General features: G+C 38.6%; 1 protein-coding gene across 1 annotated transcript in view; it reads right to left on the bottom strand.

The window, feature by feature from the left end:
- Positions 1 to 27,906, bottom strand: part of PTPN14 (protein tyrosine phosphatase non-receptor type 14) — a 109,127-nt gene that overhangs the window by 10,301 nt on the left and 70,920 nt on the right. The window contains exons 6-18 of the mRNA XM_085219248.1: positions 25,649 to 25,719; positions 23,825 to 23,912; positions 22,428 to 22,516; positions 20,709 to 20,796; positions 20,023 to 20,105; positions 17,678 to 17,735; positions 14,429 to 14,507; positions 11,368 to 12,857; positions 9,086 to 9,229; positions 7,867 to 8,085; positions 4,379 to 4,507; positions 3,162 to 3,396; positions 996 to 1,159 (exon numbers count right to left, since the gene is read on the bottom strand). Of these exons, the coding sequence (XP_085075374.1) occupies positions 996 to 1,159; positions 3,162 to 3,396; positions 4,379 to 4,507; positions 7,867 to 8,085; positions 9,086 to 9,229; positions 11,368 to 12,857; positions 14,429 to 14,507; positions 17,678 to 17,735; positions 20,023 to 20,105; positions 20,709 to 20,796; positions 22,428 to 22,516; positions 23,825 to 23,912; positions 25,649 to 25,719 (2,937 nt within the window). The remainder of the gene's footprint in view (positions 1 to 995; positions 1,160 to 3,161; positions 3,397 to 4,378; positions 4,508 to 7,866; positions 8,086 to 9,085; positions 9,230 to 11,367; positions 12,858 to 14,428; positions 14,508 to 17,677; positions 17,736 to 20,022; positions 20,106 to 20,708; positions 20,797 to 22,427; positions 22,517 to 23,824; positions 23,913 to 25,648; positions 25,720 to 27,906) is intronic.

Genomic DNA, 27,906 nt, shown 5'->3' with positions numbered 1-27,906 from the left:
CACTTTTTTTAAAATAGTGAAAAGGAAAGTGCAACTTTTCAAAACTAGTGATGAAGTACCAACTTGTCTCCTCTAGGACTCACATTTTTGAATGAGGAAACTGCACTTCACCTATAACCACGCACAGAAAGGTTCAAACCTGTAGCTGTATGGGCACAAAGTGTGGGTGAGCATTTCAGGTACATTACTGGGAGGGGCAGCTGATGTGCGCCAATGTGACACTCTTACTGTATTCTCATGTCTATAAGAGGTTTTGTCTTTGAGCAGTTCCTTTGGCAATAGAAATCCCCTGTTTAAATAGCTGTTTTGCATATGTTGAAACTCTGTGGCATTAACAACTGTGTTGTTATTCAAGATGTGATGTTTTTTCTGGACATGTCTCCATCAACATAGTACAGGTGAAAAGCAAGTACCTACACACGGTTATTCCCCTGGGGCTCTTATTCTTATCGTTGCTCCAGACTACATTACTAGTTTTGTAATATTAGCTGCTAGTCTTAAACATCCATTCCCCAGCATACACACAGCTTTTCTTACAACACAGCCAAGTTTAGTTCCAGATGAGATTAGAGGAAATACAAGAGATGGAAAAGTCTGAAGTGTGAGTTTAGCGAGCAGTTAATGCTACTTAGAAGCACATGGAAACTGACATTATTCTTTAGACTCTCTGTCAGTGTGCCCTTGTGAACATGCTGTCTCTAAATTGTTAATTAAAAGAGGTACAAATTACAGTAAATTCTTAAAAGACAGAAAAAAAGGCTTAATTTTGAATGTGTTAAAATAACGTTCATGAAAACACATGAGATCAACCCAACAGCAAACTACAATAAGTAGTTTCTGCTCTGGGAAATCTCTTCCTATCATGTTTAATGCCCCTATTTCACAAAGGTAATAAAACAGAAGCATTTTACCGCCTTTTAGTCTTAACCTCAGAAATGTAGCTGGTTAGTCAAGGAATGAGCTCAGGGTTTGCCCTGAGATAAAAGCTTACTTACTTCATTATGCTCCAAGCACCCAATCATCAGCTCTGTTAGGATAACCACTCCAGTCCTTCCTACCCCTGCACTGCAGTGAACCACGATAGGAGGGTTGCAGTTGTTGCTGCTGTCCAGCACGCTGTTGGTGTGGCGACGTACTGACTGTATTTCCTCCAAGTAAGCTGCAGTGTAAAACACAAAGTTATAAACATCTACATGTCTAGAAGTTGAAATTAAAAAATAATAATAATTCTTTGTCAAAAAGAATTTATATTTTTTACAACATACATTTTTTGGCCAGTGTGTACTGAACAATTCCAAATCCAGCAAGTGTCAGCTGGTTGTCAATTATTATTTAGGAATCTGCTCCTTTACATTAAATTGTGCCTTTTAAAAATTAAATTCCATTTTCCCCTCTGCAAATCTCCAGGTCCCTTAAGCATATGATACTAGATATTACTTACAGCAATTTCTGCTATTAACAGGCTGGGATCGAAACCCTTGAAACTACTCCCTGTCAAAGCAAGTATCAGATGGAATGTGGGCAACCATCTGCCCTTTTTGCCACCCTCCCTTCTTAGCAAGGCTGAGTCTCACTCACCTCTCTGCCTAGGGGTTGTTTCTCAACAGTTATGAGCTCTTTTAAGAGCTGTCTTTTTTCCCCAGTCATTTCTAGAAAGTGCACGAATCAAGAACAGTTGGTGCAGCTGTCCTAGCATTTTTAAAAGCATTCTACTGTCAAGCTACACCATCTTAACATATTGGAAGCTCACTTGACTGGATGAACACACTATACACTATAACTCAAGATCTTACACACTTAACTTCCCATCACTCATAGCAGGAAGTCAGATACTGAGTCTTGAGCCAGTTTTCCTGCCCCAACTCTTGGCATCACAGCTTTGCAGCCCAAGCTGTCCTTTCAATACAGACAGGCAGGCTGTGGCTGGAGGCTTACCAGAATCAGAAAAGCTGCATTTTAAAGCACAACATGAAATGGGACTGTATGTAGTGGCAAACAATGGGACAAAGGAAACAGGAACAATCCGTTTCCAATTACTGCCATGCCCAACCACAGCTACAGGGGCTGGCAGGAGGAGCACAGTACAAAACAAACCAGGAATTGGGCAATGAGAGCAAACTCAGTATGTCTGCCTTAAAGCCAGACCCCATGACTCTCCTTTGTCAAAGCCAGAATGGTTTTTCTATGATTCTGCCCTGGCAACAGAACTGGAAAATAAGGTGTTATTTACACCAAACCTACACCACGCAATGGAGAGAAGATCACTAAAGTACTGTAGCTGTGTCAAGACCAAAGTACAACTCATGAGCCTTGCTGACAAAGGGCTTAGCTTCAACAAGGCCATGCTGCAGAGGCTGTGGAGCTAGTACACTGTATATATACTTCTTGAGTGATAACTTAAAAATCTCTGCATCACATTTCATTGTAGCGCCAGAGAAGTGGTTTTAGTTGCATTATGGTTGAATTCTTATTACGTACTGTAATTGTGTTTACTACTGGTAAGAAGTACAAAATCTTATAAATTCATTACAGATGAATACAGTGTCTACATTTGTCAGGAATGCATGAACTCAGACTGTATTTAATTGTGAAGACTCTGCATAGTGTGAGTAGAAGAGTGGCAGTGTCTGCAGACTAACTGCATTTGTAATAGAGCTTTTTGCTCTTCTGAAGCAAGTCCAGCACCTCTGGACTACCAAATACTGGCTGTCAGCAATCAGGGCCTCCTACAGAACTGGAGGAACTGTGCTGTATTTCACAAACATCTGAGCCTCTCTCACCCAGACTTTTCTAATCACATTTCCATGCAGCCTAATGTCTCATACACTCATTAGAGCTAGGCAGTGGCAGCAATTTACGCTGACAGATCAGCCAGCTGGGATGTCCTTTTATTTTAAATTATCAGTCTTTAGCACTACTGTTGCCTCTGATTTTTCCTCCTGTTACATTTTTCCAGAACGAGACCCTCACTGTAGGTCCTACCTCTTGAATCCTACTTCTTTCACCAAATCACAGAAAAATCTAACCTAGTTGAGGCATCTCTACACCACAGTAGTAAACATTTAAAGTCAATTACAGCTCTGACCAGGGGCAGTGAAACTGAATCCAGTGTGAATAACCTTTGTTTGATGTCTTTGTCATGCAAGTTCAAGAATTCTTACATAAAAAGCCTTGAACTTCATCTGGACATCCATGGTCTGGCCAATCAGTATACTGCAAATGCCATACTGTCTTCTCATCTCCAGAGAGAAGATGCTTGACCTTCAGACCAGTGGTTGCATAGCAGCCGGAGTCTGTGCGGAACTTGGTTGTCACCTTGAACTTCCCATAAGTGGCTGAGCTGTGCTTAGAGCCCAGTTTAGGCCAATAACGATGACTCTTACTTCTTCCTCCCTCCTTAATATCACACAGACACACACACACACACAAAGAAAAACAACAGTAGTTAGTTGCTGCAAACAGAGAGAATAGAATTCTGCAGATAAGCTAAGTTTTCATATTCTGAACTACCAGAATAGCAGGGAGCACCCCATAAATAAAGTATCCATTAAAATTCTCAGTTGTGTGCTATATCTGAATGTAAAAGAACAGGAATCAGAAAATGTTTACATAGGTAGAGCAGACACATTAGAAATGTTTGAAGAACAAACTTGCCTTGGAGCAAAAGCCAGCTATTGTCTACAACATCTCAGGAAATTTTCTCCTCCTAGGCAAGTCTTTCCTTTCAATAGAAAGGGATTCTCTACGGCAACTTCTAAGTATCTGTTTTCATCAGCCTTGGGAACTGGACAGTGACTTGATGTGGTATGGCACTCCCTCTGTTTGTTAAAGGCAATCAGGCATAAAGTTGAATGCAGTGTTAGTTAGCAAAGTGTGCCAGTTTTTATAACGTAGCACATAGTTCTTGGATTACAATAGAAATAACTGTTTTGCTTGGCATAAGAATAAAAGGTTTTTTTTTTTTTTTTTTTTTTTTTTTTTTACGTGGACACTTGTACGGAAACAACAGCTTCTAGTGTCTTTTCAGCTGATAAGAGTGGTGGTATGCAGATCTGGCCTTGGACAGGGTGGAAGCCTGTGTCGTTTTAACCAGGAGCAGTTTAGCATTCTCACATTCCAATGGAAACATCTTTGTTTTATTTGGCCAAACTGGAGTGAAGCAGGGAAAAACGGGTATTCTGCTTGCTTCACTTTAGTACTTGCCAAAACAAATATCAGAAAGTTACAAAATACAGTACTAGAGCAGTCCAGGCATATGTTCAAAGAGAGTAAGAGGAAAAAGGACTCTTGATGGAAAAACAGGTTAATGGAATGGGAAGCCATGATAATGGGAGATTGACTCACATCAGAAAGATCCATGTTCTATGATTTTACATACCTCTTCAGCTGTGACCATGGCTATAACATTCACCCCCTGTTCCCATACCATCTGCCAGAAGTCATGGCACGTGTGTGGCAGAGGTCCTTGGGTAGCAATGTAGTGCCACTCCTCTCCACCTACAGTAACCTGGGATGAAGAAAAAAGAAAGAAAGCAAAAAACAGTCAGCGCCCAAGTTCTCAGCAGCATTTGTGCCAGATCTGCCCTTTAAACAAAAGAGACCATAACGAAACCTTTGCTTCTTTCTTCTTCCACTGTTTTTCAGAATTCTGAACACGAACCATCCTTTTGATAAGAGCAAATCTGACAAAACACAATCTTTTGTGTTTCCACGTCCTTTCTTGATGCTCATAAACATAAAGCTTTCAGCAAAATGTCATCCATTCTTCTTGCCATTGCATCTGGATTATTCAGATGAAAGTATTTTGAGGCCTTGTTTCAGAGATGGCTTAAATACAAATAAGCAGCTGACTGACTTCCCTGGGCTTTGTGACAAACCCATGATGAAAAAGAACTGAGCACCAGGAAGTATCTGCATACATTTAAAAGACATTACATTGCTGGAAATGAACTCACAGTAATATAGAAAACCTGAATGGAAATAATATTTTGCACTAGGGCAGCTAAAGACCTCCACTGCTCAGGGTCTCCCTCAACTATTTTCCACTCAAGCAAAAAACAGTTTCTTAAACAGACTCTTACTACAGTGATCCCTGTTGAAGATGTGGCCAAAAACGCTGCAGTTATGCCCACACACACAACAAAACAGTCAGACAGGTCCAGCTAGAGGTGAAATCGAGACAGGCTTCATTTTATATTTCCATTCCTCACTTACCTCAAGTTTTTCCAGTTTAGAAACTGCCATCTACTTATATAGTAAATCCAGCTGGAGTCATGTAAGCCTATTTCCCCAATACATAACTGGATTAAAATCTTATGGAAATATTTATATGCATGACAACATGCAATGAAATCATTTTTGAAGCACATAAATCACTTTTATGTGTTATGACCGATTATTTGCTATATACACACATCGGGAAAACTTACACAAACTGTTTTTTTAACCAACGGTGAAAACAACCAAACCACTCTTACACCTACTAAGTATCAAAAGTAAAAAGAACAGTAAAAAAAAAAAACAACAACAAAAACCCCAAAAAACTCAAAACAGATGAACTAATTAGTTTGAAAAGCTAAAACATTTTTCCTTTGCAGACTAAGAACTTCTAATTGTATGTCAGTCCAGAGCCACTTCTAACAACGAAGTTATAAATCCCCGAGAAGGAGATATATAACAAAAGTGTTGACACATCCATAGATGTCCACCAAGGTGCTGGTGGAGAGCACCACCAGCAGAGAGAGGGAGAGGTCGATCATTCTGACAGGTTGAAGCATATACTACTCGAATACCTTTTCAGAAAGAGAATCAAAATTGTTATTCAAATAGCTGTTCTTGAAGCTGAGTTCCTTGGGTGTTTGCACCTATAGCTAGCACAGTGTTTGTATGGTAACAAATCTCTCACTACACTGAAAGCAGTTTTCAATCCTGTACACTTAGTTCTCCCATTTCATACTATGCATCATTCTTCTCTGGGACGGAGGGTTAAACACTACAAGCCCAGTGCAAGTAAGCTCTTCAAGCTCTTGCACAGGATGTAAATAAAATCACTACAGCATCAATGTGCATCCTGCACTGCCATATTGGTTCACAGTCATACGTGGTATGGTATTTCCAGCTTTTCCAGTTAATGCTGGCCTGACCCACACAGTCAGATCAAGTGGTCTTAAGAACTTAATCCATTAATTTAATTATGATATGCACCTCAGGTGTAGGTGATGATCTTCGAGTCTTAACTGCAAAGGTCAGTGGTAAATAAGCAGAGAAATACTGAAAAACTGTACAGCTCACAGGTCGTGTGATGTGAGCTGGAATCCTCCGGGCATGGATCTTATCAGGATGATATAGGAGTTTGTCTGCTGACTTCTGGTCCAAATATCCAGCCTCCTGGCACATGATGTGAAAGACCCATAAATAGTCTGAAGGGAATGTGATGCCTGGAATGTTTACTGCATTCTAATGCCCTGACTGCAGGATATTAAAAATTGAACACTGGGCTGCAAACACACTGCGACACTGAGGTAAATTTTGCAGATGCAATTTCACCTTCTTAGCAAAAGAACATCTGCTTGGCTTCAGTAAGCGCCACTTGGAGTGCAAGAGAAAAACACTGGCAAGGACTGCTGTCATGCGCTGAACTATTTGTGCGTGTTCCTGGTTGCTCTGTGCATGTGAAATGAGTACACATCCAACATTGACACTCAAGGTGAAATGTGGACTCAAAACTGGCCAAGAAAAATTCTTTTCAGGCTAGTACAGGCTTGTGGGAATAATTTATGCTAGGAATCTCAGGTTTTTTATCCTCCCACAAAGTAGATGAAACATTATGGGCTCTGAAATCCATCATCATACCAATCCCAGATTATGCAAAAACTCAGTATCTGCTACCTACCAGGCTATGGTAGAGAAATGATAGCCAGCCAGGATTCTGGTTCAGAAATTGTTTTGATTCAACAGGATTTAGTACTGTAAACTAGAACCAAAGAGGCCAGCTATTCTCTTTAAATTTTAAAAGGCTTTTACTCCAGTAAAATATAAATTTAACAGGATGTTTTGTTTATTATTAATTTATTTTTAATTTGGATTCTGACAATGATAAAAAGCAGAGAGCCCTCTCTGACAACAAGAGTATTTATCAGCTGAAGGAAAGGTGTTACTTCTCCCAGGATAGAGCAAAAACCAGCAAGGAACTTTGTGAATTGTTACTGGAAATTTAAAGAAAAGCAAGCATCTGCAGCCACTGCAAGATAGTTAAAACTGTTACAATTGGCCATATTCATAGAGTAACAGAGTCATGTCATATCTTAAGTTACTTCTACATTCAATTAACTAGAAGAAATCTGGCTATCTTGATAAAACCTTATTTTGAAACACTGAAGTCTAATGCAGTAACCAAGCAGAAATATAGAGATTTCATTGCCAGATACCAAATACTGCAGTATTTATGTGAACACCCTGAAATATTTACACAAACATCCATACACCTATTACTCATAACAGCACGTTTTCTTTGGACATTGTAAGTATTAGGGAAGACTTAACTCATGTTCATGAGGTTTAAGGAATGTAGCATCTCTTTCTACATTAGCCATCAGAGACCAAGTTGGCAGAGACACACGTAAAAAAAAGTAAGAATTCTTCTCTAAAATGAATTCCAAGTCCCTAGAAAATAAATCAACTCATGCATGTTAATTGACATGGGACTTTAGAGGTGCCTATGCTGATGCAAGCATACAATGATGCACCCAGTTTTAAGTTACCTTTTTTAAGTTCCCAAATTACAGAAAATACTACTGTACATCCAGAAATGCAAACAAAATTCTAACATACCTTCATTTGCAATACAAAGTCCAAGAAAGCTTTTACCTTTATATGTGAAGCATTGATATAGCCTGTGCTATTTTCTTTGGTCGGCACCAGTTCCACTCGGTTTTCCTCATAAGGAACAACTTCCCTGATGCGATTGCGCTCAGTGTTCTCAGGCAAGACAGCAGTGGTGAAGATCCCATCTGCCTTTTTCTTTGGAATCTGCTCATATTCTGTAAACACCATCCCCTCTTCCAACTTCCTCTTCAAGATTTTGCACTTGGATTTAACAGAAAATAACACCAATTGATTAACTCTTCTTGAGAGAATGCCCAATCCATCAATTCTTTGGATTTCAACATATAACCATAATATTCTCTCTGTCTCTTCTCTTTTTGGTCACAGTTATCTGAGGAAACATGACTTTCTTATTTCTACCGAATGAAACGAATAAATTTTACATTTGCTATTTTTAAGATGGATAGCCATACAAAGGAAAAACACAATACGGATTCAGTATGAATTTGTATGTAATTTCTCCACAATAGATATTTGTAAAAATATTTAAAATTTATCTTTTATGAAGAAGATCACACCAAAAGACATGAAGTAATAAGTCAGTTTCAAAACACTGTACAACTTGCATGTATGCAGTTTCTGTGATTGAACAAAACCTCACATACATGCAAATTGAGGCTGAGTTCTGTCATATGCATAACAGACAAGATAAGGCTGGAAAATTCTGCTCAAAAAGCCAGAAATATTCTTTCAAAATATCTGTCAAAACTTAACAGCAGAAACTGTTTTTAATTTCTGAAGTTCCGGATACATGTGCATACCCAGATGTGCAAACATTAGGAGACAGACAACTTTTTTTCTTCAGTTCACCTAGACAGGTTCACAGTCATCCACACAGACATTATCTGAATTTGTTAGTTGTATCAGAACATGAAACATTCTAAGGATGATAATTTTAAGTACTCCCTGATCAAGCAAAAAAAAGTGCAAGACTGAATTTACAGCTTAATGCTATGTGATGCTGACAGATGTGAAATGGTGAACAGCCCCAGCTTTCACTGACTTCTATGAACACTGAAGAGATTTAAAACACTTAGCATCAGAAGATGTGCAAGTGTTAATTGCAGACCTTTGACATTAATGACTCTGAAAATGGTTATGAGAAATTGTTTCATGTGCTAAATCAAATGTTAATATTTTAGAAACTTCTTACTGCTGGGAACAAAGGAAATGAACAACATTTCATAAGCCTGCATCTTACCCTCTCATCCATTGGCACCTTGGCTACTTCATCCTGGCTGTCCTCCGGCACAGGAACCCTAGCAACCGAAAGTCCATTCAGTGCTGCCAACATCAAGGGCCTCTTCTGGGCCTCCAGGCCTGCCATCTTCTGCTTTTCTAGATTCTTTTGGCAAGAAAAGGCACGTTTTCATCTCTGTGTGATTATTTATAATGCCAGTAAAATGCTGGAATGTTTTTTTAATCTCCAAAATCTGCAACTTTCTGGCCAAGGAATGCAGATGATCACCATTAGCATCGTAAATTCAAATACAACCTCTATTCTTCCTGTTATTCCTCAAAGGCCTGCTCCTACACGAGCACAGAATTTTAATTTCAAAGAAGCAATCACAGTTTATAATACAGTTTACGTGCCATCAGAAGACATACAAATACAATCTTGAGCATTTTTCTGCAAATACTGCTCTGAACATAGGACACAAAAGACATCACCCAGTACATTTAAAGTAGCTCTACTGCAGCCAAGACACCTGGGGCATCTTTTAAAAAGCAATAATTTCAATCTATTCCGACATAGAAACGTATTACAGAGAAGAAAAAACTATCCTGTGTTAATACTTAAAATGAAGTCCTTTGATGCACTCGGTTATCGTGGTGGTTCAAGTAGTACCCATGATGTACTTTGCACTAAAAATTGAGGTGGGGAGGGGTACTGTTTCTCATATTCATGCTTTGTATTATGCTGCAATATGGCAAACCCGAGTACAAATTTTCAGCTCATCCTGCTGACTTCCTAATGCCTCTGGGAGACTGAGAAAGGAGACAGACAATCTCCAGAATGAGCAAAATTACAAATATTTTACTCTGTTCCTGTCATAGTTCTTTCTCTCAGATTTGGATGAAGAGATGAGCACTAGGGAAGCCTGGTTCTCAGCATGCATACAAAAGCTGTGGTCACCACACGGGCCAAGTTCAGCTCCTGGAAATATAATACTGAACCTGAAGACCCTCAGACACAGCATGTTTTTTCAAAAGCCTGTGAGCTTTTTCACCACCAGTGCTTTCCTCCAGAACACTGAGTAAAAAAAAAAAAGGCAAAACAAAAATCCAAAAACTCTGTGCTTTCTTTTCTTATTAGACTCTCAGGAAAGAGGAAAATGCAAGTCTTTCTCCTTTTTTTATTTTTTCTTTTTACGACTCTTTACAAGCTAAAGCCTGTGTTTGGAAGATTAAGTTTTTCAAACCATCTTTAGTGTAGTATAGGCTTCCTACAATAAGGGAACATTTACATGCATTAAGACACCTGAACTAGGCTGAAACAACCTTAAAAGTCTAATGCTAAGGCAACTAATCTACTTCCAAAAATAAAATAATAAAAAAAAAATTAACCACTAAAACACATTTTAACCAAAGGCTGATCTGCATCATTAGTCAAAGGAACACTTAAACACCTCTAACCTCGCAGCTCACTTCATTCACATCCAAAATTCCTTTTGATTTCTGCATCTCAGCAGGTTTTTTTGTTTACTTACCCAGAAGTTCAAAAGAGCCTTTACACTTCTTGTTCACCATATCTGCAGTATTCACTCATGAAATATTATGTTTTATATTTGGGTATCTATTTTATTTTTGAAGGTTAAGATGCTGTATGGAGTAAACTCAGTTTCCATGATACAACGTAGAGGTCCAAGTTTAACTGCTAACTATTACATAAGTGTAAGAATCACTAATGAATGAGAAGCGTTAAAATAATTTTTCTAAATTTCTTTGAATATACAGTAGTATGTAAATTTAAGCATATTCCAAACGCTTTCCTTCTGTGGCCCGCTTGGACGCTTCATTAATTTGCTTCAGAAATTGCTTAGGAGCCAAATTCCAAAACAAAAAACAAAAACCTTGTTTTCTGTGACTGCAGTTGTACTTCCCAGAGCATAACTTCAAGCCACAAGTCACACAAGTAAGTTCAAAATACAAGTCACTGAAATGCAAGCGCACCTCATTTCTCCCATTGCCTCCAGTGGCACGGAAGTCTTTAAATACACAGTTTTTATTCTAAATTAATCCGTAGTTTAAAATAACTATGTCATATGTGTGTACAATATTGTCATACGTTAGTACAATAAAAAAATAAAAATCCGGATCCATGTAACTGTAGCTGACCCACTGGGTCAGCTTTAAGCAAATCAATGTTTTCCCACCTGCCTGTTCCCCATAGTTTACATGCCAAAAAGCTGTTAGGTCAGTAAACAGACCTACATGATTACCAATTCTCAAGATGCTCCCACAACAAAGGAAGACACTTACCCTCATCATGATTTCTCTCTCTATAATGCTGTCCTCAATAGAAAACATTTCAGACACAGGTCTTTCCTTGACAGGTTCTTTCTTCACCCTCTCCTTTACGCTTGTGAGGTCAGGCTCTGAGATAGAGGGCCCGAGTGAGGACCCATTTATTGCCACTTGATCTGTCCGAGACACACTGATGGCCTTGGAAGGCCCTGGCCTCATGGCCTTGGCTCTGGCTACGGCCACAGAAGCACTAATATGGTCCTGCCTCAGGGCTCCGTTGCTGACACTTTTACGAGGCCCGGGATATTCTGGAGGAGGTTTATTTGGTATTCTAGCCAAGGCAGCTTGCAACTGAGCACTGTACTTCATGTTCTCATGGAGGGCTCTTATCTGTGACACAGATTTTGTGGTTTCTTCTTCCTCTTCACTTTCGCTACTGTGTATCAGCATTGTGGCATCAGAGAAGGTCTTTTTGTGATGGTAATGAGGAACCTGTTGAACTTCATGCCCCATCTGAACCGACTCTTCTGGCTGCACCTGCTCCCGCAAGGTGTTCCTGCGTGGTAGAGGAGCGTTTAAAGTTTTTAATGCCATGGCTTCTATACCACGTACCATATTGCTGATGACTTCCAAGCTGTGGCGCTTGTTCACAGCCGCATGGTGCTTCACTGCAAGGAGGGGTTCGCTGACCTCCTGCAACGACTGACGGACGACTGGCGAGCTGTCCTCTTGGAACGTCTTTACTGAGAGCTGGACTTTGCGTGTGACCAAGTCGGGACTGCTCCCGCTGACATACTTGTGCCGGTGGCTTGCAAGGTCAGGTGTGCTGGTGGCAGGACGTGGGCGTGGGTACGGAGGCGGGGGTCTGAAGAGATAGTTCTTTAACATATGAGCAGTATTGTAATTCTGGCTGCTCTGCAGCTGCATGTTAGCCAGTTCTGGTGTGCTGACCGTGTGTGATATGGCACTGGCCGCTGTCTTATTTTGCACAGCACTGTTAGGGTTCATTTGGTCAGAGGGGGTAACAGGCTTGTTATAGCCACCACCCTGAGGCCCATAAGTAACTGTATAAGGATGCCTCTCTCGAATCTCAGGTTGACTGTAAACTAGGTCTTCTGGCTGGTTATAAGCATGTGTGTTTCCGATATTGAGATTCCTCAAAGACTGACTTTGGCTATCCATCTGGATCACTCCTCTCTTCATTTGCCTCATGACAGTTTCATAATCTGGAGTCGGTCGGTAAGACGGGACTATGATTGCACTATGTCTGTGGCTGGGGATATAGTCTGCTCTCATGATGTCACTTCCAGGGATGCTCAGATTTGAGGACATTGGAGATGCCTGGATGAAGTTCTGTGAGCGATTCAGGGAGTTCATGCTGTGTGCGCTACATACGCTCCCATTGGGTCCATTACCATTCAAGTAGCTGAAGTCCACTGGACACCTGTCCAAGCTGGTCTGAGACCTACAGTAGAAAGTTTCTTCATTTCCATGAAAAATGCTGTCTGTGTAGAGCAGAGATAAAAACATTCAAAGTTTAACATACAAGGACTTGTTATCAAAGCTGCAAACACAGTCTGCACCAATGATTAGAGAGACAGCTTAGTGTACAGCTGCAGGGAACATTTGGTCTTGGGAGCATCCTTGAGTCATAGAACTAAGATGAAATGACTTCCATAAACACTCCCAACAGTTAGCAAAATACTGTAGTTCAGATGCTTGTGGAAGACATGAAAAGGGAAAAAAAGAAATGTTTTTGCCTGGCAAGGAAGAACAGCATCTCTCTTAGCACCCTGGAAGGATTCACTGATGCTACTTTCACTTTAGGAATCTGGTTCTGCTAATCTATGCTAATCCTGAAAATGTTATTTTTTGTTGTTGTTGTTCTTGTTGATACACTGCTCTCCGTTACCCAAAGTAATGGATGACTGTGAACCTGTAGATCCTTTTCAAACCAGTCAACAGTTTTAAGGAATAGAAGTACAGAGGTATTAAGACCAAGGAGAAGGAAAAAAAAAAAAAAAGGAAAAACAACAAAAAAAGCCCCGCCCTACAGATGTGCTAAAAATATTAGTTCAGCAAAGGCTACTTAAGATGGAATGAAGACATTAAGGATGATGTCATAAGTACTGCAAGACAGTCCATGTCAAAAAACTTGTAAGAAACAAGTAGCCTCTCCCAAGCCTCTGAAACTAACTCAGTTCTTCAATAATTTCAAGAAATTTGTAGCAAGACTGAATTAAAAAAAAAATAAAAAATCATCTAAAATTAAAAATATCCCCCTCCAAGAGACTGTACTTAATAGTAAAATAGTAGCGGCTACTAAGACAAATTTTGGCTCATTTCAAAACATACCAAATTCTTTCTTAAAACTAGTCACACACCCATAACTTCAGAATACTATCAGGCATGACTCAGAGTTCCTCTACCAGTGAGAGCACTTCAACTCTAGTTCTCAGGAACTGCAGAGAACGTAGCCAAACAGACCTGGCTGCATGTATTCCAAAAGGCAGTATGGGTGTGATTAAGGGTGTGAAATTCAACGTGTTCAGAGGCTCTTGATTTATTCCCAGCCTTGATCAAAGTAACCTGGTGCAACCTCTTAGAGGATTTATTTGTTAATCACGGGGGTAAAAGTGGTTAACTCTACTTCAATATGTAAGTATAATGTAGGCAGACATACACTGAGTTTTGTCACCATGGCACACTGACTACTCCTGCAACAAAAGATGTTTTGCTGTTTCATTTTCCTTCACTCCATTTCTCTCTCCACCCCCAGCTGGCATTGCCTTTGAGTTCAGCCATTAGATTTCCTTTAGAAATTATTTTTTCAGCTTGCTGAACTGGAATGCCAAGTTTAAGGTCCACATAATCATGCAAAAGTATTTTAGAATTGAAATTTGACTTTAAACACAAGACTTACTGCAGTAGTAGCTTCAAGAGCTGCTAGCTGTCCTTCAGCAGCAGCTCCAATATGATCATAGCAGTACTAGAAATCTAGATACAAGGAATAGGAGTTTCTCTGCATACACATACAATTAAGGTCCATTTGAGGTAATACATATGCTCTAAGTACCTTGTGAATTATGTGTTTCAGTGTAGTGATCTCCACACTGGACATGCATAGGAGGCAGTATAAATGGATGTTGTCTAGGCTGAAATAAAAGCACAATATAGAAAAGGATTAGGAACTCAGTTTGCTACAGTTTTTGCAAATGAAATGTAGAAAAAATGATTCTCTGCCCTCCCCACCAATTACTGCTCTTTCCTACCCAGCTAAGCACGCATGCTCAACATGTGTAAATTCTTAAGCTTTGTTAGGAAGTCCAAAATTGATCAGCTAGATGCATTTATAGCAAACCGCTTCAGAAAACAACATTCAGATTTCCATCTCACTTAGAAGATTTACAGAAAGCCCTGGTCCTTGAAGAATTAAAACAAACAAAAAGCAACACCCAAACACCTAATCGGGTCAAAAGCTGAAGATAGAACAAACTCAGGGACCTAGAACGCTGTTATACAAGCAGCATCTGCACAGATGGGTTTAGATTCTAACTGCAGGTAACTTGAATATTGGATTCAATGAAGAAAAGCCTTTTTAACAGAAAAGGATCCCAGAATTCAGCATTAAATCAGTTATTTTAAATCAGGGTTATTTACAGAGAAATAAGTCACAGTTGATGCCATATTCTACTTTGTCCACCAGTAAACTCATACATTTTGCAATTGCAGTTCACCACCTGCACTGTAATGTCCTGTCTGGAGCTGCTGAGCAGAGTTTATGAAAGCATACTTTGATATACAAGGAGAGAAGGGAGAGAAGGAAGATGCTCTTCTCTATTCCTTAACAACAGAATAAGGGATTGTCACCTAAGCTGATGTAAGTAGTTCAAACTATGACGGAATTCTGTGGATGCCCAAGGCCAAAAAGAAACACCAAATGATTTAGTTTTGCATGCACATGCACAAAATCAACACCAAGGAACAATTTGCCAATGAAGAGGGGATGGGGAAGGGGTTAAATTTACATTTTCTGTGTAAATGGGGAGACAGAATGAGAATCAAAGAAACTGAGTGCACATATGAATTCTTGCATATGAAATGGCTCTTAAGCCAGGGCTGGAAGATAACAGGAAATATTTCTGCTAGATGAATTACTTTTATAAAACTCTACTCTCACTGAACATTTTGGGTAAAGGAGACTAATCCTGACAACCCATGTAGGAGAGATTAGCCTGGAACAAATCAAGATGCTTAAAAGCCTAGAAAATGGAAAAACAGTGGGTGGAGGAAACATGGAAGGAGAGAGTTACTTCTACTGGAAATTTGTAGATCTGGATCAGATAGTTGACTTTGTTATACAACCAGACAGTATTGAAGCTACCTGCATGTATGCATATGGTCTGGGCTTTTTTTTTTTTTTTTTTTCTCCCTTTCTTTCTTTTAAATTTTCTTTTGTATTAACAGTATTGAAAGCTTTCAGTCGTGGAGAACTTCAATACCCAACTTATGGATCACTTGGATTAAAAAACAACAACAACAAACATATGACATACATGGAGGAAGTTTTGCTGTGAAAAGAAAGTGTGAAGTGGCCTTAAAATAATAGTTAATAGGATCCCCACGATGTCAAAACCATATGAAGGGTCTTACCGTGAAAATAACAAACATGATTCTCAGTCAAGTGGTACAGCCTCACTCCAAAAATTCCACTTCAACTATCATTTATGCCTACTGATTTATTACTACACAAGACAAGTGAATGTGCAGGCATATAAAAGTGCATATAGAGCAGAAATCAGCCAGAAGGGCTTTCTTTTCTTTTTTTCTTTTTTTCTCCTCAAAGAGAATGGCTCAAACAAGTTAGCAAAACAATTATGAACACATTAAGGTTCAACACAAATGGTCAGCAGCCCCGTTCAAATTTTAACAGACAAACCTAATTTTGATCCTCCTTTTTTTATTATTATTATTTTTTAATTTGTTGCCCACTTCAAACCAATCAAGCAGTGGGATTTAGTTTTGCTCTTAACACATAGATTACCTTCATCTGTATCTAATAGAAGAAGGCTCTCTCTTTCCCTCTGTGATATATCTGAGGCTGTAGCATAAGAACACAGAGCACATTTCATTTCTTCACTTTAATTTTTTCATAGCCACTTTCAGGGGCCAAACTAGCAGATACTAAAAATACTCTAAGTGTGCTTAAGAGAACGTAATACACAACCACTGTGTACTGTATTAAAACACCCTAGAAACAAGCTGAGAATGAAAGGATAAAGAAAGCAACAAGAGGTTTCCTGCAAATGGCTGGGAAACACAAAATGCAACTTTTAGAGCTAATGGGCTATGGCAATGCATATGCACTCAGAAAAATAGTCTGCACTGAAATCTGCAAAGATAAAACTATCCTAATATCAGTACTGCTTAGTCTTAGTTTTGGAACATTTTTGCTAGCAGTTATCACATCCTGAGGACATCAAGAAAACATTCCTGCCCTCATAAGCTTTCTGCTCATTATGTACCAGTGCTGTAAAGAATCAACAGTGTTGCTACTCTTACTTCATGGGTTCTGAATTACTGTAAGAAATAATGACATACTGGATGTTTAAATTAGATTCAAAAAAGCATCCTTAGAACTGACCAGGCCAGAGGGGGAATATTCCCACAGATATATTCTTTTTTGTCAGGATTTCAGGAAAAAAGTTTTTTGTGCTTTTTTTTTTTTTTTTCCTTTGGTCAGAATTATAATATTTATCATTTCAAACGGAAATGAGCAGACTGAAAAAAAAAAAAACAACCCTGAAACAGTCTTGGATTGATGATAAAAATTTTACTTAAAATAACGGTGACTTCATAGAGAGAACAGGCACTCAAGTCTAGAAACAGAGTAAACTGAGTTAAATTAAACATAGATTTTGTACAAAAATCAAGTCACTGAAAAAACACAAGAAGCTGTAAAATTAATGCAGCGAATGGATCTCAACGTATTTAGCAAAAGATGGTTCACATTATTTCTAGGCTGTAGAGGACTGCTTTCTTTAGAATATAGTATCAATCCTGTAGAAAAAACTCTTAGTTTCTGCAGAGCAAGTAAAAATATAGTGCCTTGAAGACTGTAATTTTAAGAGAGTCAGGGATGATATTATCCAGTTAAACTAATCAACTTGGGCAGCCACACCCTTGAAATTCATTCCAATCATATTGCCTACAATAAATGATTTTATGTTCTTATTTGAAATTTAGAAAGTATTCCATCTTACACAATGTCCCATCTCATCAGAAGTGGTACAGACACTCTTAAAGACTTCACCACAATACATACCAAGGACGATCTACTCCAAGTGGGCCGTCGTCGGATAGGGGGAGGAGAACTTGATTGTCTGTGGAAGAAAAAGAGAAATGCTTGTCTACACTATTTCAATTCTAATTATGGAATGAAGGGGAAGAATGAGAGATGAAGGATCTGTAAATACTGCTCATATATGAGATTAAATGAATGTAAATAAGATGAAAATATTTTAGATCTTTCTTTAAATACAGTATTCCAATTCCAAAACATACATGCCTTCTATTATTATTCTATTTAGCTTATATGGAAACACAAGAAAAAAACAACTGTGGCTTGAAAATGAATCAAACAAAAAAGTCTCTTAAGCAATAAAAACTGAACATGTCATACAGGCACAGTCTTAGATGACTTAATGTGAATAGTAAAAAAAATACAATTTTATGAAATTCATAGCAATCACTCCAAAGCAATGCACACAGATCAGGAGGAAAAAAGCAACTGGTTAATACCAGCAGGACCAAATACAGTGTTAGAATAGCTATGCAAAGTGGAAGGAAGGAGGAATGTGGAAGAAAGAAAATGAAATAAAAGAAATAATTTGAAGGAGGCAGAAATATAGTGCTTACGTGAAGAGAGGAAAGGTGGAATTTCTCCTCCTACAGTTTCTGATCTGGTGAATGATGTTATGTGCAATTAGAGGAAATGCTCACAGGAAAGCAAACAACTACAATTTTAACACAGAGGTCAGGAAAATTACTCGGCTAGAAAACACACATTGGCATATGCAGTCATCAATACCTGTGGCCCTAACAAGAAGCTGATACTACATGAGACTGTGGTAGGAAGGAAAGCAGTTGTAGTGGCAGAAATACATTCAAACTCCAGTTATTACTTCCACTGATCTCCTGATGTTCCCTATCTTTATTAATTCAAATATCTGAAAGTTGTATGCAAAACTGATACACCCAATTCATGATATCCACATACTTACGGCTCAGTGTTCAGAAATAACCATGAGTAAAAGCTATTGCTTCTACAGTGTAGATTATTAACTGAAATGGAATAGTCCTCTCTGCTGACCCCAATAAACAGTTTAAAGGGGAAATAATTCTCAGACAACAAATAATGGCATTTTGTTTTCTTTTCTGACTGTCACAGCAGAGATAAATAAGAACTTCTCTGAATTCAATTCTTCTCAAAGTATTAAATTTAGCACTGGGCTATTGTAATGCATTATACACTGCTAACAAAGGCCTTTTCTGGTCTTCTGCTCAACTTCCACGGGCAAGCATTATCTGCAATCTAATTGACATCTTTCTCTGTATGCAAAAGTATCACCGTGTGTAGTTTACCTCATCAGTCTCTCCAATACTTGCAATTCACCATGTGCTTATATATTGCGTGCACATGTAATACTAGAAAGTTAGACCTTCCAATCATCCCTTCGTCACTGGCTTTATTTTCCAACAGACAGTATTACCCAGCTGAACAGATTGGATGTCCAGCTCTAACTAGAACTTTTGATGAGACTTCTTCATAGCCTCCTAGCTATCTAAACTTAAGTTTTGCAATGGATTCATGATCCCATTGCTATACAAATCTGGCATATTTTGAAATACTCACAAAACTCTAGACTTATTAAAGCTAAATTTGTCTCAAATTAAAATTGGCCACGTGCTGGTACAAAAGAAGCATTCTCAGCTAATAAACTTAGTTTTGACTTACAACTAAAGTCTTATGAATTCCTCCTTCAGTTTGAGTGAATAAACCTGTGAGAGAGAATGAGCTCACGACCAGTTTTTTAGTAAGTGCTCAAAGCAGAGCCTATAAAAGACTCTGGGTTCAGATTTAGTCTCTGCTGAGTTGTGCTTGTATGCCTATGCAAATGAACTTTCCCAGGTTTCCCTCCTGCTTGGTGCACATAAGAAGCAGATTAATTGTGCTATCCAAATTAGAAGAGGATATCCTGTGTTTTCCACCAACCTTGTTAGATGCATAGCACATCCTTAAAATGCTACTGTAATTCATATTTTGGCATGTTAACGTAAGTCACCTTTCAATCCAGTTTATACTAGCACTCCGGGTTGTTATGAACAACAGAAACTAAAGGCTTCAATTCATTACTCTGTCAGATTTGGCTGTTCAGGGAGCAGGACCCAACAGAGCTCATAAATCCAGCCTCTGAGGGCTCAGAATTAAATTTTTACCTCACTCTTCTGTTCTAGATAATGGTTAAAACTAGAAAGAAAAAAACAGCAAAGTAGAGCAGAATAACTGACACAGATGACTAGCAAAAAACAACAAAGCCAGACACACCAAAACTCCAAGCACTTCCAAAGCAGGGTGACAGAATATAATTCTGAGGAAAGAGTACTCACTCTGTGCAGATTTTGTTCTGTTTGTAAAACTTATGTCTTGCTGCAAACAGCCGCGAGATATATTTAGCATTTTCAAGATCATCCTTTAAACGCAAGGAAAAGGAAAAAAAAGAAAAAAGAAAAAATGTATGTAATCATTCATTTTGTTATTCTTACCAAGAAATAGCAAATCCAATCATAGTAATGCTTAGTAAGGTCCGCCATGTACAGAATCTGACTGCCAAGAACATGTCTAGTGCCCTCAAGAATGTTTAAGGCATTGAATTACTGAAGTAGTGTGGCATGCCTTTGCATGCTGCCTCTTCCCTGCTAAGTCACGATGGAAGGAGAAAAGGACAACAGAAAAAATGGCTGAAAGTTGCTGGTTCAGTTTCTACGCAGGCTTGGTTCAGTGAGATGTAGACAATTTTAAGTGCAGAGCAGTACTGCACTCCTTGAGTTCCAGTGCATGCACGTGTGGTAGCTTGTCTACTGTTTCTACAACTTCTTATGCTGCTATTGACGTGCCAGCATGACAGGCAGTGTGGCACCACAGATGTTTCAATGAACAAGCACTTCAGTTTTTTTGCAAAGTTCCCAGCATATTATTACTTAAGTATGTTTAGAATTAAAGTTTAAAAGGTTTTTAATAAATATGCTTTATATAAGCAGATTTCTTGATAACACTGATTAGATCTTTTTCTTACTGTGTGAAAGAGCACATTCTCCTCTTTGTTGATCAGCTCTAGAACAATTGAAGACTTGTTATGTGCAATATTCCCAATGTCATTCCACCTGTAGAGTAAAAAAAAAATGTGGTACAGTTTGCCAACACATACATTCAAGCATTTCACAAATGCATTAAGAATCCCTTAGTCAACATGAGTCCTGCTTTATGGGAAAGCTTTTTCAGTAGCTGTTTGGTGAAGAAACATGGCCAGGATAACAAGGAAATCAAGCTCCGATTCAAGGAGAAACAGATTTTTCAGCTCTTAACCTGAAGCAGCAAATTTAAAAGCTCTCTTTAAAAACACTGACTTCAGGAATTGCAACAGAATGTACACTGAAAACACATTAGCAATAAATATACCGAACACTAGCATTTTTGTATTGCTTGACTACAAACAGATGGAGTTGTTTTTTTTTTCCTTACACTGCCATTCCTCCTGTTTTCAACTTTCCTACAGAGACAATTCTTTCTAAAAAAGGGTAACTTGTCAGCATGGTTACATAGGCTATGCATATCATGTTAATACTCTGTTTAACATTCACACTTTATTTTTTTTCAAGTAATTGTCAGGTTACCCAAGATTGGAGTTACAATCTTCTTACAAATAGCTGACAGACAGACGCACTGGTGTACATTGCATGCAATCCATGGGGATGGAAAGGACTTGTTTGTTCTGTTTGCATGCATTCCTCTTCATGTCATGGCAGGATGCTTGGAGTGCATATTTGCAAGAATAAGGATCCCAGCACCAGCTATCATTTCTACATTTAAGAAACTTCTGTTTTTGACACTACATTTTAAGATGTCCTCAGAATGGCACAATTAAAAGAATTACCTAACTTCTTCACAGAATTACACACGTAAAACATCAGCCATGTGGAAAAGAGACTTGACAATTTCAAAGATAATCATTTAATGCCCTTTTTAGGTGAAAACAAAACAAACAAAGCTAAGCAAAACAACAACAAATAAAAGCCAACACCCTTCTTGTTCAAGTCTGCTACAAGCCTTAGTTTATGACTAAAAATGAGTGTACCTCATAAATTAATGTTCAGGTTCATATCCTAACAGCAACAAGGATAGGAAAAATCCACTCCACATTAACATCAACATTAATGGAAATACTCAACAGTAGCAGACTTCTTGCAACACTTTCATACATAACAATTTTTTTTAAGTTACAAAACCCACAAGAGAAGGTCAATAAAAGGCGTTAGTATTCTTAAAAATCAAAACAGTTGTACAAACATGTAAATGACAGACACATAGATTTCAAAACTGCAGTGAGAAAGTTCAGTTTTTTTAGTGGGATACCTAAATATGGAAACCAGATTTTCAGAAACATTGAGTGCCTAGGCTGCCAGCAGTGAGGTTTAACAGATTTGCATTCAGATGCATCAAAGAAGCAGACACAAAGGCAAGAAAAGAAAAAGGATCAAAGCCTTGTAAGTAGAACATGATACATGACAGACAACTAGATCTTTCTTGCCATCAAACCCATTCAGGGACATCAGAAATTATTCTTTATCACATCTCTTACGGCCAAGAGGCCAATGCTGAAAACAGTGAGGTGACTACTCCTTAGCGAGAGGATTGGCACTATTGAAGTCACATATTTAAGTAAAGAAGAAAAAAAAACCACACACAGAGCTCTGAAAAGAAGATCACTTTAAATGCTGAAGTCCCTAGCTTTTACCTATAGATCACAGTTGTCCTTCCAATTCTGTTTTTTATGAAGATTCCCATGAAGAAAATACCCAGGTGTATGTCATTTCCATGATTATCCTGCACAAAAAGGGTATATATTTAGATTAATCAAGAAACTGGCAAAGGCATGCGCAAGAACACGTGCTGAACTACCAAACAGAAGCCATTCTCAAGGATGAATGTGGGACTAACCCTTGACTAACCTATAGTTTGCTGCTTTACAGGACTCTGATTTTCATTATTTCAAAGCACCTAACACTTAGGTGGATTCATTATGTTGATAAGTGAGAATAGATTAAGGCTAAATGAGCCCAAGGTTCTCCTGTAGGAAACAACAAAGATACCACAGGCATTTGTTATGTAACAGCTCACATACCCTATAACTGTGATTATAGTTATCTAGAATCCTTATGACTCTCAAAAGCAACAGTCCTCATTCACACTCATTATTCCTCCAGTCACCTGATAAAACAGATTTCAGAATCCAGACCATACCTGGAGATGGCATCCATCTCAAAAACCTTACCCATCACACTTCCTCATTCAAAGTATTCTATGCATGCCATCCTAAGACATACTTGTATCTTTATACAGATACAGCCTGCATTGCTTTGCAATTATTGCTTAAATACTCATCTGCATGCATCGTATACCGTCCACTGTTCTTGCAATGCTTTTCAAAAACCACTGACTTTCTATGTCTGTCCACATTTTCTTGCAGGATCCCATATGTGCTCCTGTTACCTTTTACAGTTCTTCTCTTTAAAATGCTTTTTCTTATTGCTAGAAAAGCTTAATGATCTTGACAAAGTTTTTCTACATTTAATTGACAAAACCAACTCTTCGCTAGCTTCACATATAGCAATGGAGTCAGACTGCACACGGCAGAAAGAAGCTTCCAGTAAAGGGGAACTGACTACCACTGCAAATTAAACCTTGAACAACCCTCTCAGTTTTAACTGTCTGGAGGACCTGTGTGTAGGTGTAAGAAATTAAGGAAAGGGTAAAGTTAAAGCTTAATAAATAGCAACTTAGAAAGATAGAAAAAAGGTCTTAGCCTCCTATCCTGTGAAATAAGACCAGAACTGAGGTTTATTTGCCCCAGTCATTCTCCCCAGGAACATCTCAGCTTCCCAAGGGAGCATGCATGGTAGACAGACCCTGGCACATACAGCCTTTTGTGTCAAAAGGATTTTGGTGGAGGGGAATTGACAGCAGTAGGATACCCCCTCATGCTGCAGTCTCCATTCCAAACTACCAGAAACCATTTCATCTTCTAGAACCGTGAAACAACTCTCATGTCTTCTGGATGAACAACGCACATGTGTTACAAAGGCCACTGCATAGTTGGATGTAGGGATTTCTTTCTTATATATGCTAACATACCTTCACAGGGAACATTTCCTGTCCAAACCCATCAAGGCGTTCCACTTCATTGATGTACATTAGCTCAGCCTCTGCTGCTGTAATGCCACTGCAATTGGAGTAACAACAGCAAATGTTTTGATATCACATACACATAAAATATATTAGTGAAAAGAATGGCAGATTCACAGACCACTTCAGAGGATGTTTTGGACATGCTGGCTAGAAATGTACAACACAAACTCAACTTTCAATGATAGCATCACAAACAGTAAGGGGTGTAATTTTACTGTACATTGCTAAGGTAAGGTATAAAACATAGTTCAAACTATAGGAGGAACATATTGAACTGATCCATTGTTCACTGCATCAAATGTTTTTCCAGGCTTTATTAAACATCGGGTTGTTGCATTAGATTGTGTCTTTGTGTCTAGTCTTGGATGGCCAATTTGAGCCATCAGAGTCCTAATTTGCATTAACAGCATATAAGCTCACTGAAGTTCCTTAAAATGACTTAAAAGTGAAGACCTACATTTTCATATTGGCTGCAACATAGGCAATAATCAAAGTTTTTAGAAGGTTCTCTTTCATAACAGAAAACAAACCATCTGAAAACTTCTACACACATATCTGCACATGCTCCTGTCACAGCTCAGGAATTCAGACTTCAGTTCTCAAAAGCAGGTCAGAATAGATTGCAGGTTGTTCCAAAACAAGGTCACAATTAATGTTTCTCCTCTTTGCTCCTCCTTAGTATAGCTTACAAACAGAAATATAGGAACTAGACTCTTAAGAGAAACAGGGAGAGAACGCAGGTGGAATTTGATCTACCTGCTGAAGTAAGGATAAGTATTTGTCCTTTGTGATGCTGAAATAGCTCTAAAGAGCACAGCAGGGGATGGAAATCTTACTTTTCAAATCCGTGAGTTAACCAAGATTGCACAAGCAGCCCTGGGCAAAGACTGAAGAACAAAATAAGGTCTATTCATGGTCAGCTTGGAAGCTAACCCTCTGGTTGCATCAAAGGCCCAAGCTTATACTGAAACTCATACTGAGAATGCCCTTCCACTCATATTGGTACTTGCACCTTTAGAACCAATTTTTTTTTTGTCATGTAATTGGGAATGTTGCATCTTTCATATAGTATTCCAACTACATTTCATATATAGATAGACAGAATAGAGCTTTAAATGTAGATTACCAATATAACGTGAAAGATAATTTCCAATAACATACAGACAATGTCATTTTTCTAGAGGATTGAATACCTTTACCATCAGGACACCTAGACGACACAAAATAAGTCTATTTACAAAGGAAGACTTAAGGACTAACATGTAGATTATTAATTAGTGACTGTGTATTTAAATTTTTCTACAAGGAGACTTAAAACTCAACAAGATAAGGTGCATTTTGTCATTTTCATTTACATTATGTTGGGAGGGTATGTATCCCTCCCTCTCTCGAGTAAGAGAAAACCCTTGAAGAGACCACCTTGGACCACCCTGTTCAAGTCATGGAGGTCTTTCACCACCCAGATTTAAATGAAACCGAAAAGAAAAAGAAGTCTAGTACATAACAAGTAGCTTTACACATGTTCCTTTCACCTGATGGTGGAAATGTGCATTTATGTGGGATGGAATTCCATGGCAAAATTGCGTGCCCAACAGGCAAACACCAATTAAAAATCCAGCTAGATGTAGCATAACAGTAACATGGAGAAAAGTTAGTTACCACTGCAAGGAAAGGATGGGGCAGAAGGAGAGTACAGGAAGGAGAAGGACAATTGAGAAAAAAAAAAAAAAAAAAAGGTGGTAAAGCTGAATCTTCACATATCAAGCTCACCTATGTGTTCGGTGTTCTTGTGCAACCTTTTGAGTCAGTTCCTCCAGGACAGCTTCATCCTGGGTCCAGTCCTATAAAAATATTAAGTAGCATTAAAAACTACTCATCCAAAGAGACAGCATAATGCAAAACAGGAATTCCGATGGCATGCTTTAGGGTTGTTTCCTGTTTGTCCTCTTGGAGGCAGTTACAGAGAAGGAGCTTAGCACCAACTGCACTGAAATCCAGGGCACATCGTTGAGCAGGAGTTGCCGAAGACATGCAAGAAAAATATCATGGTCTGAGATGGGTTATTTTGGGGGTAAAATGATACTGTTAAAGAGAGTGCTAAGGTGGGGTTTTTTCTTGCAAAAATCAGAACAGACTGCAGAGCATGGATAAGAGATCTTTTCCTGGATAGGGAGCAAACAAGCCTTGAAAAGCACTTGGAAGTCTACAAATGAATATATACCTTTCAGAACAGTCCAAAATAATCCACACACCATGCAAACTGAACGTATGGATATTTCCTGTCCTGCAGCCTGCAGGTACTGCCTTCCCTGTGTTAACAGGGATCAAAAACTTTGCTATCTTTTCTACTATGTAACGGAATTCACTTTAAAGTTGTGACACATTTCTGAGTAGAATTTTTTTCTTCCAAAAATTAGATTATATATACGGTAGAAAAAAATCTGAAATAATTGGGAGAATCTTAATAAAGGAAGTCTGTTCATAAATTCAAGACAACAAAAAGGAAGCTAAAACATTTTCTTGCAAAATGTCTAAGTTCTTATTTTTACTTTTAAAAGCCTTAAAACTGCATGTAAAGTACTTAAGTACACTGCTTGTTTGTTGCTTAGCGAGGCCCTCCCTCTGATATTTGCTTCTGTCACAAAAATATGTGAAAGTGGTAGCGTGCTAATGAAAAATGGCACAGTACATGCCTATGCACAGCTACACACCTGTGGGGTGTACTGTGTACATAACTTTGTTCTTTTCACTACTGAAGAAATGCCATTTGACACACATTGTAGCCTCACAAGATCAAACAGTAAAAAGGTAGCTGCCCCTCCCTCATGCACCGTCTCTCTTCACTAATGAATTTATGGCAATGTTCTTCTTGGAGGCTCTTAGTGTGCCTGAGATTTGCTGAAATACTCCCACTTGCTTCAGGACTAGTTTATATCTATAGCACTTAGCAACTGTCGAATTTGTGGTGAAGTATTTACTGCTGAATTACTCACTCCTCCCCAGCAGGGCAGAGACCAGAAGTTAAAGAAGGGAAAGAGATGCCTAGAGAAACAGCTGATTTAAGAGTAGGCTCCTGAAGGCTCCTGAAGGCCAATACTTTGCTGATCTTGTCAAACTTATTGGTAGTAGCATGGATGAATGGCTAGATACCACAAAGTAGTGAGAGGAAAACTTACCACCATACAGACCACAACAACACAGCGAAGGCAGCTGACTCACAAAAGGAAGTTCTAGGATATTGGCCTGAAAAGTCACTGCTGAACTACGTTAAAATGTGTCTTGAAATCTCATTTGGAGGCTTAAACTCTCCCCTATTTTTTTTTTTTTTTAAATAAAAACACCATCAGTATATTGAAAGAACTTTGTAGGTGTAATTTATGAGGTGACAGCTTGACTACACCCTTCTGTCTGTACTTGCAGTCATCATCTTTCCCACTTATACTACCATACATGACTTCATAAGCCATCGACTATATACAAAATCATCAATTACCGATTACTAACAAGAATTCTTGTTGTAACAAGAATAGATGAATAACACCTATTCCTAACAAAGAAGTCTTGCTCCACTAGTCAGGTTAACAGAGGATCCTCAGTGAAAGGTCAATTCCAAAGCCCTGATCTAGGTATAAAAGATTCATATCTCTGCATATTCATTAATTTCTCCTCTTCTTGCTGATCTTCTTTTTCAGGTAACAATCAACTCTGTCTGCTAGCTCGAAATTGCACTTTCACATCACCTCTTCAGACTTGAGAATTGACTACCAGCTTACTGAAGTTCCCATGCAGTCAAAAAGTGAAGGTAAATGGGATGAAATGCTTTAATCATTCTCCTTCTGTCTTTCCACTTACTGAAGGAAACCAGCTGCTTAATTTTTAGGCATTAACAATTCGGGCAGGAGAAGCCCATCTCACTTCCAAATTTTGTTTCTAGCCTGACAGAATTTCAATTTCTTTTATTTTGTGAAGTTTATGCTCAAGCTCTGTGCTCATGGAGTTTCTGAACTAAGACAGCCTTAATCTAAGGT

The sequence above is a fragment of the Meleagris gallopavo genome, chromosome 2 (genome assembly GCF_905368555.1).
Source record: "Meleagris gallopavo chromosome 2, MGAL_WU_HG_1.1, whole genome shotgun sequence".
In the NCBI taxonomy this organism is placed as follows: domain Eukaryota; kingdom Metazoa; phylum Chordata; class Aves; order Galliformes; family Phasianidae; genus Meleagris; species Meleagris gallopavo.
Note: the sequence above shows the minus strand (reverse complement) of the source record. Positions and strands in the feature narration are given on the sequence as shown.